This window comes from Solanum lycopersicum, chromosome 2 (genome assembly GCF_036512215.1).
Source record: "Solanum lycopersicum chromosome 2, SLM_r2.1".
NCBI lineage: Eukaryota > Viridiplantae > Streptophyta > Magnoliopsida > Solanales > Solanaceae > Solanum > Solanum lycopersicum.
The window spans coordinates 56779063-56794624 of record NC_090801.1 but is presented as its reverse complement, the minus strand read 5'-3'; the positions used below and the strand labels follow the sequence as shown (position 1 = coordinate 56794624).

Here is a 15562-nt window from a genome sequence, read left to right as displayed (position 1 = left end):
AAAGAGTAAGACATTTTACGTAGGAATAAGTTCTTATTAGTCGTTCATTGAATGAGATACTATGACAACTCTATGCATCCATGAAGATGATTTTCCAACCAAACAATAGTATCTATTGCACACACAAGTTCATTTATCTTTAAGGCGAAGAGGTAAATGTATTATTTAATTTTGTGATTTAAATAAAATATATACTTTATGTAAAAAATTAAAGCATATATAGCTACTTCTATAGTTTCACAAATGATGTACATATCTCATTGTTTAATGAATAACGTATATTTATCCTTTTTGTTAATAGATTAAATTACAAGAAATCATGAAATTGATTTTTTAAATTTAAGAATTTTCATTTAACTTTAAAAAATTATTTCAATCATTAACTTTTTTTATTCCTCCAAGTCAATCCAAGTAAAAGGAACTCAATTACTCTTTTATTGAGATTCAACCCAAATTCATTTTATGACGGATTAAAAAAAATTGATCATCTTTTCATTTGGGTTACGCTTGAAGGAGTGTAATAAAAAAAGAGTGATTGTGTAGGTGAAACAATTCATTAATTCACTATAGATACTCTTTTAAGTTTGCTTAAGCCGGAGAAAATGCAAAAAAATAAAGGAGAAAATGTTGTAAAACCTGTTTGTCCAAGTTTTTTGAAATAAATTATTTTGAGAAATATTTTTATCAAAAAGTATATTTAGTGTAAAGTACTTTTGAAGAAGAAAAAGGTTTGAATTTGACAAATTACCAAAGAAAGTGTTTCTTTTAGTATTTGATAAATATATTGTACTTGATCAGCCATTTTAAAAAGTATTTTAAATGTCATTATATATATATATATATATATATATATATATATATATATATATAACAAAATACAATAGTATTATTTAAAAAAGGAAATAATTTTATATATCTTTTGTACTCTCTTTGTCCCTTCTTACTTGTCCATTTTTGAATTGGTACACTTATTAAGAAAATAATTAATAACGTTGTGAGTTTATCATTTTATCCCTATTTATTATGAAGTGACTAAAAAGTTTTACAATTTTAAAAATAATTAGTCATTTAATTGTGAGTCTAATAGGTAAAAAAAATATCTTTTCTTAATTTATTAAAATAGATAAATAATTAGAAACAATTATTAAAAAAAAAAATCAAGTAATTAGAAATGAAAATAGTATTAAATACTGCAATTAGGGACAAGTATTGTATTCTGTCCTACCAATTTATTTGATATTTATTGAATGAATTTATTGGTACCCCACCTGCTATCTGTCTTTCATTAAACTCATTTTTACTATATGCTTCTTTTTTTCGTAGAAAAAAAAAGGGAAGGCATAAATCCATTTTTAAATTTATTCCGAAAATTAGTTATTACTTGTTTAAATTATCATAACAATTTAATGTGTATTTAAATAGTATATTCTAGAAAAAAAATATTATTATTGTCACACTAGAAGGTATATCACATTACGCCACATCAATGTCATTTCATTGCAACATCAAATGTCATATCAGATTTCGAATAAAATTATCTATGTCATTCAATTATTTCTTTTTAAATGAAAATCATCATGAAACCGCTACATCTACCACTTCCACCTTATAATACCAAATCTATATATTTCACCAATAAAATTCAAATTAACCGCCACAAATTTCAATCACCTGCTATCAAACCCATTTTCAAAATCGAACTATCACAATTACCCCACAAAAATTATAAAGATATACCACGAAATTCTACACCGACAAACAAATCATCAACAAATACAAATTAACCACCACATATCACCACCATCGTTGTCATATTAATTTTTTCATCTTCACCACCTTCAATTCTCACTTCTTTGTCACTTATCACCAACAAATTCATTATAATTTTTTATTTTTTAAACTCAATTATCAATTTATTCAACCACCTACAAAGTCAAAAAAGAAAAAGTAGGTATAATGAAAATGGTGGAATGAGACAAGCATTGAAAAAGGATCGGATATGAAAAATAAAATTTAAAAAAAAAAAAAAGACAAAAATTGTGAAGAAGAAAAAGTGTGGGATGGAGGTAAACAGAAGATTCTGATTTTTTTTTAATCAAACACACTTTTTTATGATTATGATTATATATTTTTTGCCACGTCATTTTAGGATATAAAATAATTCATTTTTGTATAGTAAATATATGTAATAAATTGTTATGATAATTTAAGCGTGAAATTGTTTTTTCAAAATAAATCCAACCAGAAGAAATCAATACTAGCATATAGATAATCTCTCCAAATTTGGAAGAATATAAAAAATTTAAAAGGTAGAATGTTAAAGTCGTACTAGCAATAGATATTCTCACAAACTCTTATGCGTAGCTTACAAGAATCTATTAGCTTAAGAACCGTATACTTAGAAATAGTTAGTTTGTAATATTATGAATTTTATCAGATTTATGTTTATGTGTATTTAGATACATTTAAATATATATATCTGGAGATATATGAGGATAAATTTAGATATAATTTGTTTTAGATATACGGTATTAAAATGAATTCATATATATTTGGGATACATAAATAAATTTTATTAGTCTCCCTTCTATCTCGTTAGTCACTTTTCTTTGTATATGATATTCTAAAATACATCAGAGGCATGTATTTAGTGTATATATCTAATGTAATTGACATGTATCTTAAATAAATAGACGAATATCGATCATCTTCTTCTATTTCTCGCTCGCTCTTTCCCTGTTTTAGTGAATTTGATAGCAAAAAACATGTATCTAAATGTAGTTGACTAAGACTTTAGTATGTAATTATTAATTAGTGATATAAAATATAATTATTTCAAATTATAAGAGACTTAGTAAAAATAATAGGACTGTTTGTGTAATTAAGTAGTGTCTCCAACTCTTATTGAGGATTAGTGGTGGTAAAATTAAATCCAACCCATGTAGTTCACCCAATTCATCTAAGTAACCCGCTTATTTATTAGCTCACCTAATTTCAAATCTATTAAAATTTGAATTTATATGTAATTCAAATTGATTCATGAAAAATTTCATCAAAATATTTTTCATTATTTTTTTTAATTCATATGATATATGTAACCATAATAAACAAAAAATATTTTTATTTTAAAAGAACAAATAAAATAAATTGAATTGGATGTTGATCCGTTTTATGATCCATTAACACAAATTTGTATTGAGTAATTGTAATTTCCTTTCTAGTTAGTTATTTTAACCCATTATAAGTTATAACCGTCTTAATTTGACTCAACCCGTTGAATTGTCACTCTATTAATAGAAGTGAAGCCAAAATTAAAAATTTGAGATTCTAAATCAATTTGTTTTTGAGGTTCACAAGTTAATATACTGTAATCTTTTAAAAATTCATAATATAAATATCTAATGTACGAAAAAGCTACTAAATTTATCCAAGTTTACGAATATCTATCTAGCTTCACCTTTGCCTATAGAGTATCCACAAATCACCATGCAATCAATGGTGCAAATAAAGGCAATAGAATAAATTTGGGGAGCAAAATGTAGAAAAGAAAATACTGTTGTACTTATAAATTATATATATAATGTGTGCAGACTGTGCCTAATATATATTAGATCAATAAGAGAAGAAAACGGTTATCTAAATTTAAGGCGCGTGTAGTAAGCATGGAAGGAGCACATGAAAAGCTACTGCACCTCACTTGTTAGTTTTCTCTTCTTCCTCATTTCAATTTATTGTCATCTTTGTTTATATGCGGAGGCGGAGGCGGAAGTATATTTTATTGAAAAATTATATTATGTAAATTGAAAAAAAAATAATTTATGAGAATTTTTGTGTGTTTTCGAATCTCCTAAATAAGGCTGATGTAACAAAATATTCAGACTTACAAAGTAATTGACAGAGGAATCGATCCATGAGCTCCGTTCTGAAATAACACATGATGAACTCCTCGGCTTTTGCTAGCTCTATTGTTCTAAATCTAATCAGATTTCTCAAAGTATTAACTGGATAAGAAATAGATTTTCTTATCTTTATGAACCGTCCAAATATTTTATTTAAATATTTTAATTTACTATTATTTATTTATTTTTTGCACTCTTTTATCAAATAGAGAACATTTTTAAATTTTTTTTTTTAGAAAAATGAATTTAATATTCATAAGTGAGCTAGAAGTTTAATAATACATGGAGATTTTGAAATGGATAAATTTAATAGTGAACCAATCGAGTTACTAGGACTCCGATGTAATTGCTTATTAACAAGAATTTGAAGTCAGTTTTGATTGAACTCTCTCTGTTTCAATTGACAGTTGAAGAAGCAGAGAGAACAGAGTCGTCTGAAAATGCAGATAACAGAAAATTTCAGTCAAGTAAATTTATGCTATGGCTTCAGATATTTATCTTCACTTTCTTTGTTCTTGGTGGCCAAGCAGTTGGCACTCTGTTGGGCAGAGTATACTATGAACAAGGAGGCAAAAGCAGATGGCTTGCTACATTAGCACAAACTGCTGGATTCCCAATTCTCCTGCCTTTCATTTGCTATCCTTCACCCAAAAATCACAATGAAGATGAACTAACCACTCACCACCCTTCTATATTTGTTCGCGCTTCCGTTTACATCTTCCTTGGTTTATTTCAAGTAGTGAACTCTATGTCATTTACCGTTGGAGTACAGTACCTTCCTGCCTCTACTTATTCCCTAATTTCCGGTACTCAATTGGCGTTCAACGCCATCACCTCCTTCTTCCTCAACGGACACAAAATCACTGCAATTATACTCAACTCCGTCGTGCTTCTCTCCTTCTCATCCTCTGTTGTTATTTTCCAGAATGAGACTGGTGATAGCGGTGAAATATCTCAGAAATCTCTGCTGATCGGATTTGCAGTTACAACATTCGGTTCTCTAGGTTACGCATTACAGTTCTCATTAACAGAACTCGCATTCCAAAAGGTATTCAAAAGTAACACGTTAAAACAAGTCATGAAAATGTCGTTTTTCATAGGTTTTTTCGTGACGATAGCTTCGTTGATTGGGCTTTTCGCGAGCGGTAATTGGAGGGATTTGGAGAAGGAAATAGGAGAATACAGAACAGGGAAGTCGTCCTATTTTATAAACTTGATTTGTACTGCCATTTCTTGGCAGTTATACGCTGTTGGATCATTTGGATTGGTTTCAAAGGCATCTTCGTTGTTCTCTAATGTGATCATCAATTTTGGAGGTTCAATTGTGCCAATATTTGCAATGGTGTTCTTGAAAGATAGAATTACTGGGTTGAAGGTGTTTTCATTGCTATTGGGATTATGGGGATATGCATCATATATATATCAACATTATCTCGATGACTTAGAGGCAAAAAATAGTGAAATTAAAGCCTCAGATAATCAGGATGATGATTTTTAGTAAGAAACTTTGTAATTCAGATGGATAAGTTCAATATGTAAAGTTGTAGCTTGTTATCCAATCGTCTTAATATAATGGATTTGCCTTTGGCTATGTATTTGTGTATCTTTTGTTCTTCAATAAAACGGGTGCACCAATATTACCTTACCTCAAATATAAGCTCTAACGGATTCAAATTCAAGTTTTGAGTATAAATACTCTAACTTGTACCAACAATACAACGTTAATTTTATATTTTTTATAAATACATTATAAATTTTTCAAAATATTTATATTTATATAATCTTTTTAAAATTTACGAACGCACGCACATGCCCATCCGTTAGGCCTCATCCTCAGTGGTCCAGCTGAATGAAAAGAAGTCAAATAAGTGTGGGCTGAGGGACGACTTTTTATACGTTAGTTGCTATTTGTGAAGATGGCATGCCCCCTTATCGTTTATAAAAACTAACGCACAACAAATCAATGTTTGCGTTTGGTCACGGAATAAATATTTTAAGGGAAAATTACGCTTATTAGTTAATATAGTTATATTTTATTTTTGTTTTATTAATTATGATCTACTTTTAATTATAATTATGATGTTTCGTTTTTTAATTTTGTATAATTTACATATTTATATAATTCAGAATTTGTAATATAATTTGCATAACTTTTGTATAATTTGAAATTTATATAATATTATGTGTATAACTGTTTACACTTCTGATGTTTGTTATTGTATAAATTTGTTACTTCGAGTTCATACAAAAATAACTGAACTCTACAAATGTACCCGCAGGTTATATAAACCTGCGAATTACACAAATTCACGAATTATATGAAAGAGACAGCTTAGATTGTAGCTACAATCCATAAATATGTAAGTTATAGCTATGGAGCATAGTTAAGCTTGTTATATATAGTGACTATTTGCGAAAGCTCCCCTAATTTTAAATTAATATTTGAGTGTGCATTTGATTCGTGATAATCATTCTAAATTTAAATTTCATATTTTCTAAAAAAATATAATTTAAAATTTTAAATAATTTATTTTAATATAAAGAGATTGTTTGTATTATGTTAAAATATTTTAGCAAAAAATAAATAATTACTAGTCTTAATGATTTTAGCAAAATTTTACATATTTTTGAAAGTTTATAATTGTAAATATTTATTTACAAAAGGAACATGCATGCATGTGATTTATCAATGCGTTGTTTTAAGATATTTTAATATCTTATTTTTGCATTATAATTATTTATTTGATAAGACCTATAAATTTTTTTAGATAAATTAAAGGATTTTTGCAACTTTAAAATTTTTATATTAAAAACCCATAAAAGATCCCAATTACATATTCAAATTAAAATTTAAAATCATGATCCAGTCCAAATTGACCTTAGAATCTTTTTAACCAGACGACAAAAAAGGATCTTTTCAAAGATTCAATTATTTCGTCCTTTGGGACCCTCATGTTCATAGATTTGTTGAACTAATTAATTTTCGAAAAAATCACGTAAATTAGCAAATAATATTTGTAGTTTATTATATAATATATAGTTATAATTTTATATAATTATGAATTATAGCTATAATTTAATAAAATTAGTTATCAAGAATTTCAGGCGTTTATATAAATTATATCAGGATATATTAATTTTAATGTATTCTTATATTTGTATACATAATTAATAATTTTGTTAGTATATTAATTACCATGTATATCTGTACGTATTTCCATCTACATAAATAACTTTTTATTTTTAGTCTTATATTTATTTTCCGTTATATTATCACCATAATATTTTGTTCGAACCACTTGTATACTTTCAGCACTCAAAAATTATTTATTTATCTATTTGAATATAATACTTTACTAGTACAAAACCAAATTATATAATTTACATATATATATATATATTTATATATAAAAGGCACAGATTATTTGGGGCCCTTAAAATTAAAATTATCAATATAATTTACTTACACACCTTTATTTTCTATTAAACACTTGTGTGTAGAACAAAAACATATAATGTGATAAAATGACAAATCAAATGAAAACACACGACATTTAATAATTATAAAAATTAATTTTACGTATAACAAAATATTAAAGAAAATAAAAAGATCATACACCCTGACTCACCCCGTTACTTGTCATTTGTCAAGACTCAAGATGGCAAACCCTTATCCTTCTACTGTAAAAACAACTCACACAACACAAATCAATGTTTATGTTTGGTCACGTTAAGTCGTAATTTTAAATTTAAGTTTTCATATTTTATTTTAAGAAAAACAGAATTTTAAATAGTGATTTTAAAAAAAAGGAATATAAAACTTGACCTAAAATTCCTATATATATACTATAGAAAAGAACTTGTTTTGATTTTTTTTTCAAAAAGAAAACTTAAAATTGACCGGAAGAGATTGGTTGTACTCTTGGGAAAATATTCAATCAAAAAATAACCAATTACTATTATTATTGATTGTGAACTTTATTAATTTATATATATTTGAAAGCTCGTAACTGTAAGCATTTATTTATAGAAAAAAATATGCAAAAAATGAGATTTATAAATGCATCGTTTTAGAACATTCTAGTATTTTATTTATGAATTATACAAGACTCTATAAATTTTTCTTAAATCTGAATAAATTACACAACTTGGAGTCTTAATTAAAAAAAATCATAAAAGATCCAAATTACGTATTCAATTAAATATCAATTCATGATTTATTTTTTTAGGATCTTTTCAAAGATTCAATTATTTCGTCCTTTCGGACCCCACGGTGTGCTGTCCTTTTGTTCTTTTGTTCATATATTTGTTGAAATAATTAATTTTAAAAAAATCATGTAAATTGACATGTAATATTAGTATACAATTTAATATAGTTATTGTTTTATATAACTAAATTTTTTAGCTATAATATAATGAAAATTTTTATAAAGAATCTTAGGTGTTTGTATATATTAATTTATATATATTTTTATATTTTCATACGTATTAACAATTTTGTTAGTATATATGTATATCTATACATATTTGCATCTATAAATATTTTTTAATTTTTTGTTGTGTATTTTTTTTCAATATATTGTCACCCACAATACTCCGTACGAACCATTGATATAATTTCAACACTCATGTATAATGACTTATTTGTCTACAGTAAAGGTTTGTATACAACACAAATACAATGAGTCGTATATGATATGTTATTTGTATAAACTCAAATTGTATAGTTTGACAATATATATATAAAAAGATTTTAAAAAAATGAAATTTGTTCAAATATCATAAACAAACACATATTTTAATATAAAATTCACCTCAAGTACTCTTTTAAGTTCGCGTAAGGCGGAGAAAATATAAAGACCTAAAAGAGAACATATTGCTGAACTTATTTTTATACAATTTTTTATGAATTAATTTTTGTGAAAAATAATGTTATCACAAGTATCGTTAATTTAAAGTACCTTTTGAAAAAGAAAAAAAAACAGTTTTCTTTGACAAATTTTTCGAGAAAAGTTTTTTTAATATTTGCAAATATAACGTACTTGATCAATATTTTTTTTAAAAAAAGTATTTTAATGTCAATTTACAAAAAAGAAAACATTAATATTCATATACTATATAAGTATTATTTAAAAAAATTAATAATAATTTATTAAAATATATCAATTTATATAATTTTTCCTGATGGGTGACTAATCACGATAAATCCAGTTGTGCAAATAAAAAAAACAGAATAATACTTTGTGCTTCTATAAGTTAATATAGATCAATAAGAGAAGAAAACGGTCATCCAAATTTTAAGGCGCGTGTTAGCATGGAAGGAGCACATGAAAAACTGCTGAATCTCACTGGTTAGTTCTCTCCTCTTCTTCATCATCTCAATTTATTGTCATCTGTGTTGGGAAGCTTAGTCGAAAAATTATACTAGGGAAAAAAAAAAATTATGAAAAGTTTTGTATGTTTTTGAATCTCCTTGCTTGAATTCCTGATTTTGCTTTTGGTTAATATACCATTTTTCTTCTTCTTCTTACTCGTCACCACTTTCAAACTTTAATTCAAAGAAAAATCCTGTCGTGGAGTAGCTGAAAAGTCTATGTTGTAATTCTTAACCCGTTTCTATGTTATAACTAGCAAATATAAATCGTACTAAACAAAGCCTATGCAACAAACTGAAAGAGCTAGAGTTATCAGGAATTGACAGAGGGAATCGATCCCTAATCTACCTCATGAAATGTAACCCGATAAACCTCATCGACTTTTGCTAGCTCTGTCCCTGCTCTAATTCTATCCCAATTTCTGAATTATTATTGGATAAGAACTTCTGAATAAATTTCGTTTTATCTTTTATTCATTCAAATATGCTCTTGATTCCGTGGCTTATCCAGAATTAAATTATTATTGTTATTTTGCACTCTCTATCTAACAGAGCATTGTTTTTCATTATTAAAAAAATGAATTTAGAACTCTTGGTTCCACCAAATGCTGATGTAATATATTTGACCTTTAGAGTATATATTCTATTCTTTTTGTTTATTTTAAAGGATTTAATTTATGGATAGAAGAAAAAATAATATTAAGTGAGATTCGTAATCAACTGAGTTACTAAGATGGCGAGACTTTGATCTCTCCGTTTGTTTTTATGTTGCCCTGTTTCATTTGACAGTTGAAGAAGCAGAGGGAACAGAGTCCTCTGAAAATGCAAAAACCAGCAGACTTCAATCAAGTAAATTCATACTATGGCTTCAAATATTCATCTTCACTTTTTTTACTCTTGGTGGTCAAGCAGCTGGCACTCTGTTGGGCAGAGTATACTATGAACAAGGTGGCCAAACCAGATGGATTGCTACATTGGCACAAACTGCTGGATTCTCAATTCTCCTGCCTTTCATTTGCTATCCTTCACCCAAAAATCACAATGAAGATGAACGAACCATTCACCACCCTTCCATATTTGTTCGCGCTTCCGTTTACATCTTCCTTGGTTTATTTCAAGTAGCAAACTCTATGTCATTTACAGTTGGAGTACAGTACCTTCCTGCCTCTACTTATTCCCTAATCTCCGGTTCTCAATTGGCGTTCAACGCCATCACCTCCTACCTCCTCAACGGACAAAAAATCACAGCAATTATACTCAACTCCGTCGTGCTTCTCTCCTTTTCATCCTCTGCTGTTATATTCCAGAATGAGACTGGTGATAGCGGTGAAATATCTCAGAAATCTCTGCTGATCGGATTTGCAGCTACAACATTCGGATCTCTAGGTTACGCATTACAGTTCTCATTAACAGAACTCGCATTCCAAAAGGTATTCAAAAGTAACACGTTAAAAGAAGTCATGAAAATGTCGTTTTTCATAGGTTTTTTCGTGACGATAGCTTCGTTAACTGGGCTTTTCGCGAGCGGTAATTGGAGGGATTTGGGGAAGGAAATGGGAGAATACAGAACAGGGAAATCGTCATATGTTTTAAACTTAGTTTGTTCTGCTATTGCTTGGCAATTATACGCTCTTGGATCAGTTGGATTGGTTTTTAAGGCGTCTTCGTTGTTTTCAAATGTGATTATCAATCTGGGAACTTCAATTGTACCAATATTTGCGATGTTGTTCTTGAAAGATAGAATGAATGGGTTGAAGGTGTTTTCATTGTTATTGGGATTATGGGGATATGCATCATATATATATCAACATTATCTCGATGATTTAGAGGCAAAAACAAGTGAAGTTAAATCCTCAGATGATCAGGATGATGATTTTTAACAAACCTTTCATTCAAGAAACTTATATATCTGAATGATTTAGCTTCCTTATTTAGATTGACAAGTTAAATGTGTAAATTTATAGCTTATTGTTTAAATGTAAAATTTTATGATTTCTGTGTAAATTGAACTGCTGTTTATATATTGGATTTGCTTCTGGCTATGTATTTAGGTATCTTTTGTTCTTCCATATAAAGGGTGCGTTTGGTTTCCAAAATTTTCATATTCGGTGGTCAAAATAAGTTCGATTTCATATTGATTATTCTGGCTGCTCGAGCACCCATTATTCTCATATCAAAAATTGATTGATGCGGTGGTCATTTGTGGATAGTCAAAGTTGTATATTGCATCTGTTGTGTTGGGGTTTAATGGACTTGAAGCACTCACAATTTTAAAATCCTTAATCCGCCAATTAGTGGGGTCGAGGATAGACTTTTTATACGTTACGTGTCATTTGTCAAGATGGCATGCCCTTATCCTTTATAAAACAAAAACTCACGCACAACCAACCAACACGACAAACTTTCACCCCACTAACAAAAATAGCACTAACTTGTAATCAAATAAGATTGCGTTTCTATTGGGGCACCACTCCCTAACGGCCCTGCGTAGCACAATTCGAATTTAATCGGAACATGAATTCTGAACACAAGATAGAAAATTAAAAAATAAATAAATAAAGCTTGCGATATAACATTATCTAATTTGAGCGAGCATTTAATTCATGATAATCACTCTAAATTTAAATTTCAAATTTTCTAAGAAATATAATATAGAATTTTAAATAGTGATTTTACCTAAAAAATAAATAAATACAAAAGTTGATCTATAAATTTATATTTTATAAAAAAAATTGTTTATTTTTTCCCAAAAAGATTAATATGAAAAGATTGTTTGTCTATTAAAAAATAACTAGTTACTACTCATGTTGATCAGTGAATCTAAGTAAAATAATACATATTTGAACTGATAACTATAAACATTTATTTTAAAAAAATTTCAATTCATTAATGTGTTATTTTAAGATATATTATGTATCGTATTTATGAATTATAATTTATTTAATAAGGCTGTAAAATAAAATTCTTCAACCAAAAAAGCAAGAAAGGAACTTTAGAATCTTTTCGATGATTCAATAATTTCGTTGTCCAAATTGACATTTGAATCTTTTTTTAATTAAAAAAAAACAAAAAAGAAGCTTTAGGATCTTCTCAAAGATTCAATTATTTCGTCCTTTGGGACCCCCTATTGTACTGTCCTTTTCTCCGTTGATATTAGTTGAACTAATTAATTTTAGGAAAAGTTAGGTCAATTGATAAATATTATTGATATATTATTTAATATAATTATAGTTTTATATAATTATGAGTTGTGGTCACAGTTTAATCAAAGAACACTTACTTATATAGATTCTATTTTTATATATTTTTGTATTTGTATATTTAATTATTTTATTATTATATCGTACATATCTATATATATTTGTGTTTATACAAATGTTTTTTTTAAAAAAAAATTAGTAATATTTTTTCTTTTTAGTATCACCCACAATACTTTATACGAATCAATTATATAATTTCAACACTCGTATACAATCACTTATTTGTCTATAGTCATAGTTTGTATAATATGTAACTTGTATAAAGTCAATTTGTATAATTTATTATATATTAAAAAAATAATTAAATATGCGAACGAAAAATGAACCCAACGAAATGAAACAATAATTGTGGATCATAATTAGACAAAATGTAACTACGGAAGATTATTAGGATTCATCCCTTAGCTATTTATGAAATTTCACACTGTTTTTATTTTTATTTTGTATTATTATTTATCTTCATTTAAATATCATTAAAATAAAAAGTCATTAGTCGTTGAGTGTAGTTTAAATATTCAATTACCGGCCCCTGCCTCCACTTACAATTAGGTGTGTTACATAATTGATGATACCTATAAAAATGTACACAGAGACCCACACCAATAAAAATGGAGGGGTCCTTTAATCTTTATGAGATGTGACCTTTATTTATTTTTTATAAATATTTAATATTTAGTGTTTATATTAAAGTCTAAAAAGAATCTATTCTGTCAAATATGCTCAATACTCTTGAATTTCCAAAAAATAGATTATTGATTTCCTAACAGTACTGTATATTCAGTAGAAATTATTATATTTTATTTTTTTTAAATTAGAATTTAGCACTCAAAAGTCAGAAGTTAGGTAAATACTACCAAATAGGATTGTTCACCAAATGATTAATTTTGCTTAATAATTTGGTTTAATAGATATGGATTTTTTAATTTACTAATCCGCTATTAAATTAATAAGATATTCTTTGGTTTTATAACAAATTAATACTTATAAGACGATATATCAACTAACATCTAATTTTTTTTACTTCCTTTTTTTAAATTGACACTCCTTAAAATCTATTATATCTAAGATCACACGTATTTGATATAATTTTAATTTAGTATTATAAAATTAAAATTAAAGGAATGAATTATAAAATGTGGTTGGGGTGTCCATAGTTCATTGATCATTCAATAAAAGAAGAAAAAAACGGTTTATACAAACTTTGTTAGCATGGAAGAAGGAGCTCATGAAAACTTGCTGCATCATCTAGCTTGTCAGTTGCTCTTCTTCTTCATCGTCATCTCAATTGAGTCAAAATCATATTAAATCTCTACTGAAAAATTTACACTACGTAAACAGGCAAAAAAATATTTCATTTGATTTTTAATCTATTACTTTGAATTTTTGGCTTCACCGATGCATCGATTTTGATAAATCTAGAGTTTATAAGGTTACCTATATCAAACCACAGTATTGAAACGGGTTTGGTTGAAATGGATCGAGCTAAACCCGCTCAAATTCACTGAATTAGAAGTCAATTTTGATTTTGGTCTCTCTGTTTTTATGTTGCCCTGTTTCATTTGACAGATGAAGAAGCAGAGGAAACAGAGTCCTCTGAAAATGCGAAAAACAGCAAATTTCAGTCGAGTAAATTTATACTATGGCTACAAATATTTATCTTCACATTTTTTACTATTGGTGGTCAAGCAGCTGGGACTCTGTTGGGCAGAGTATATTATGAACAAGGAGGCAAAATCAGATGGATTGCTACACTAGCACAAACTGCTGGATTCCCAATTCTTCTGCCTTTTATTTTCTATTCTGCAACCAGAAATCAAAATGAACCACCTGTGAATGCTAGTGTATTTGTTCGCGCTTCCGTTTACATCTTCCTTGGTTTATTTCAAGTAGTGAACTCTATGTCATTTACCGTTGGAGTACAGTACCTTCCTGCCTCTACTTATTCCCTAATTTCCGGTACTCAATTGGCGTTCAACGCCATCACCTCCTTCTTCCTCAACGGACATAAAATCACAGCAATTATACTCAACTCCGTCGTGCTTCTCTCCTTCTCATCCTCTGTTGTTATTTTCCAGAATGAAACTGGTGATAGCGGTGAAATATCTCAGAAATCTCTGCTGATCGGATTTGCAGTTACAACATTCGGATCTCTAGGTTACGCATTACAGTTCTCATTAACAGAACTCGCATTCCAAAAGGTATTCAAAAGTAACACGTTAAAACAAGTCATGAAAATGTCGTTTTTCATAGGTTTTTACGTGACGATTGCTTCGTTGATTGGGCTTTTCGCGAGCGGTAATTGGAATGATTTGGAGAAGGAAATAGGAGAATACAGAACAGGGAAATCGTCATATGTTATAAACTTGATTTGTACTGCCATTTCTTGGCAGTTATACGCTGTTGGATCAGTTGGATTGGTTTACAAGGCTTCTGCTTTATTCTCAAATGTGATAATCAATTTGGGATCTTCAACTGTGCCAATTTTTGCAATGGTGTTCTTGAAAGATAGAATGAATGGATTGAAGGTGTTTTCATTGTTATTGGGATTATGGGGATATGCATCATATATATATCAACATTATCTCGATGATTTAGAGGCAAAAACAAGTGAAGTTAAATCCTCAGATGATCAAGCTGATAATTTATAATAAACTTCCCTCATTCATAGAATTTGAATCATATATGTAAACGTGTTAAATAATGACAAAAATCCCACATCGGTGATTAATGAGATGGGTGGACTCTTTATAAGGCTTGGGCAATCCTCCTCCCTTTGAGCTAGCTTTTGGGGTGTGAGTTAGGCCTAAGACCTAATTTCACAAAACGTGAAGAGTTCTATGTTATAAGTTCAATATGATGTCGTTTAAAAAAGTATAAATAGTTCAAAAAGTTTTACAAGGGATAAATTAGTTAAATTATTCTTTTTTATTTTAACAGTGTGTTGATAGAAAAACGAACAACTCATACTGGATATTGCATATGTACGTCACCTCTCTTGGGGATGTGAGGTTTCTCTTCTTGGATAATCC

At 28.2% G+C, this 15562-nt stretch overlaps 3 protein-coding genes and 1 long non-coding RNA gene across 4 annotated transcripts; 3 read left to right on the top strand and 1 right to left on the bottom strand.

Moving 5' to 3' along the window:
• Window positions 1-1606: 1606 nt before the first annotated feature.
• Window positions 1607-4003, bottom strand: LOC138342218 (uncharacterized). The gene is made up of 2 exons (XR_011215042.1): window positions 3885-4003; window positions 1607-1925 (listed from the first exon to the last, which is right to left on the bottom strand). It is a non-coding gene; the product is annotated as an uncharacterized lncRNA (long non-coding RNA).
• On the top strand, window positions 3498-5551 carry LOC112940048 (probable purine permease 10). The gene is made up of 2 exons (XM_026029338.2): window positions 3498-3699; window positions 4307-5551. The coding sequence occupies exons 1-2, from the start codon at window positions 3663-3665 to the stop codon at window positions 5395-5397; spliced, it is 1128 nt and encodes a 375-aa protein (XP_025885123.1). The 5' UTR covers window positions 3498-3662; the 3' UTR covers window positions 5398-5551.
• A 3221-nt stretch (window positions 5552-8772) lies between these two features.
• Window positions 8773-11319, top strand: LOC101262171 (probable purine permease 10). Its single transcript, XM_004233039.5, has 2 exons — window positions 8773-9250; window positions 10063-11319. The coding sequence occupies exons 1-2, from the start codon at window positions 9214-9216 to the stop codon at window positions 11151-11153; spliced, it is 1128 nt and encodes a 375-aa protein (XP_004233087.2). The 5' UTR covers window positions 8773-9213; the 3' UTR covers window positions 11154-11319.
• Window positions 11320-13632: 2313 nt separating this feature from the next.
• On the top strand, window positions 13633-15439 carry LOC101262479 (probable purine permease 10). Its single transcript, XM_004233040.5, has 2 exons — window positions 13633-13785; window positions 14100-15439. Exons 1-2 carry the CDS (start codon window positions 13743-13745, stop codon window positions 15179-15181), a joined length of 1125 nt encoding a protein of 374 aa, XP_004233088.1. The 5' UTR covers window positions 13633-13742; the 3' UTR covers window positions 15182-15439.
• The last annotated feature ends 123 nt before the right edge of the window (window positions 15440-15562 follow it).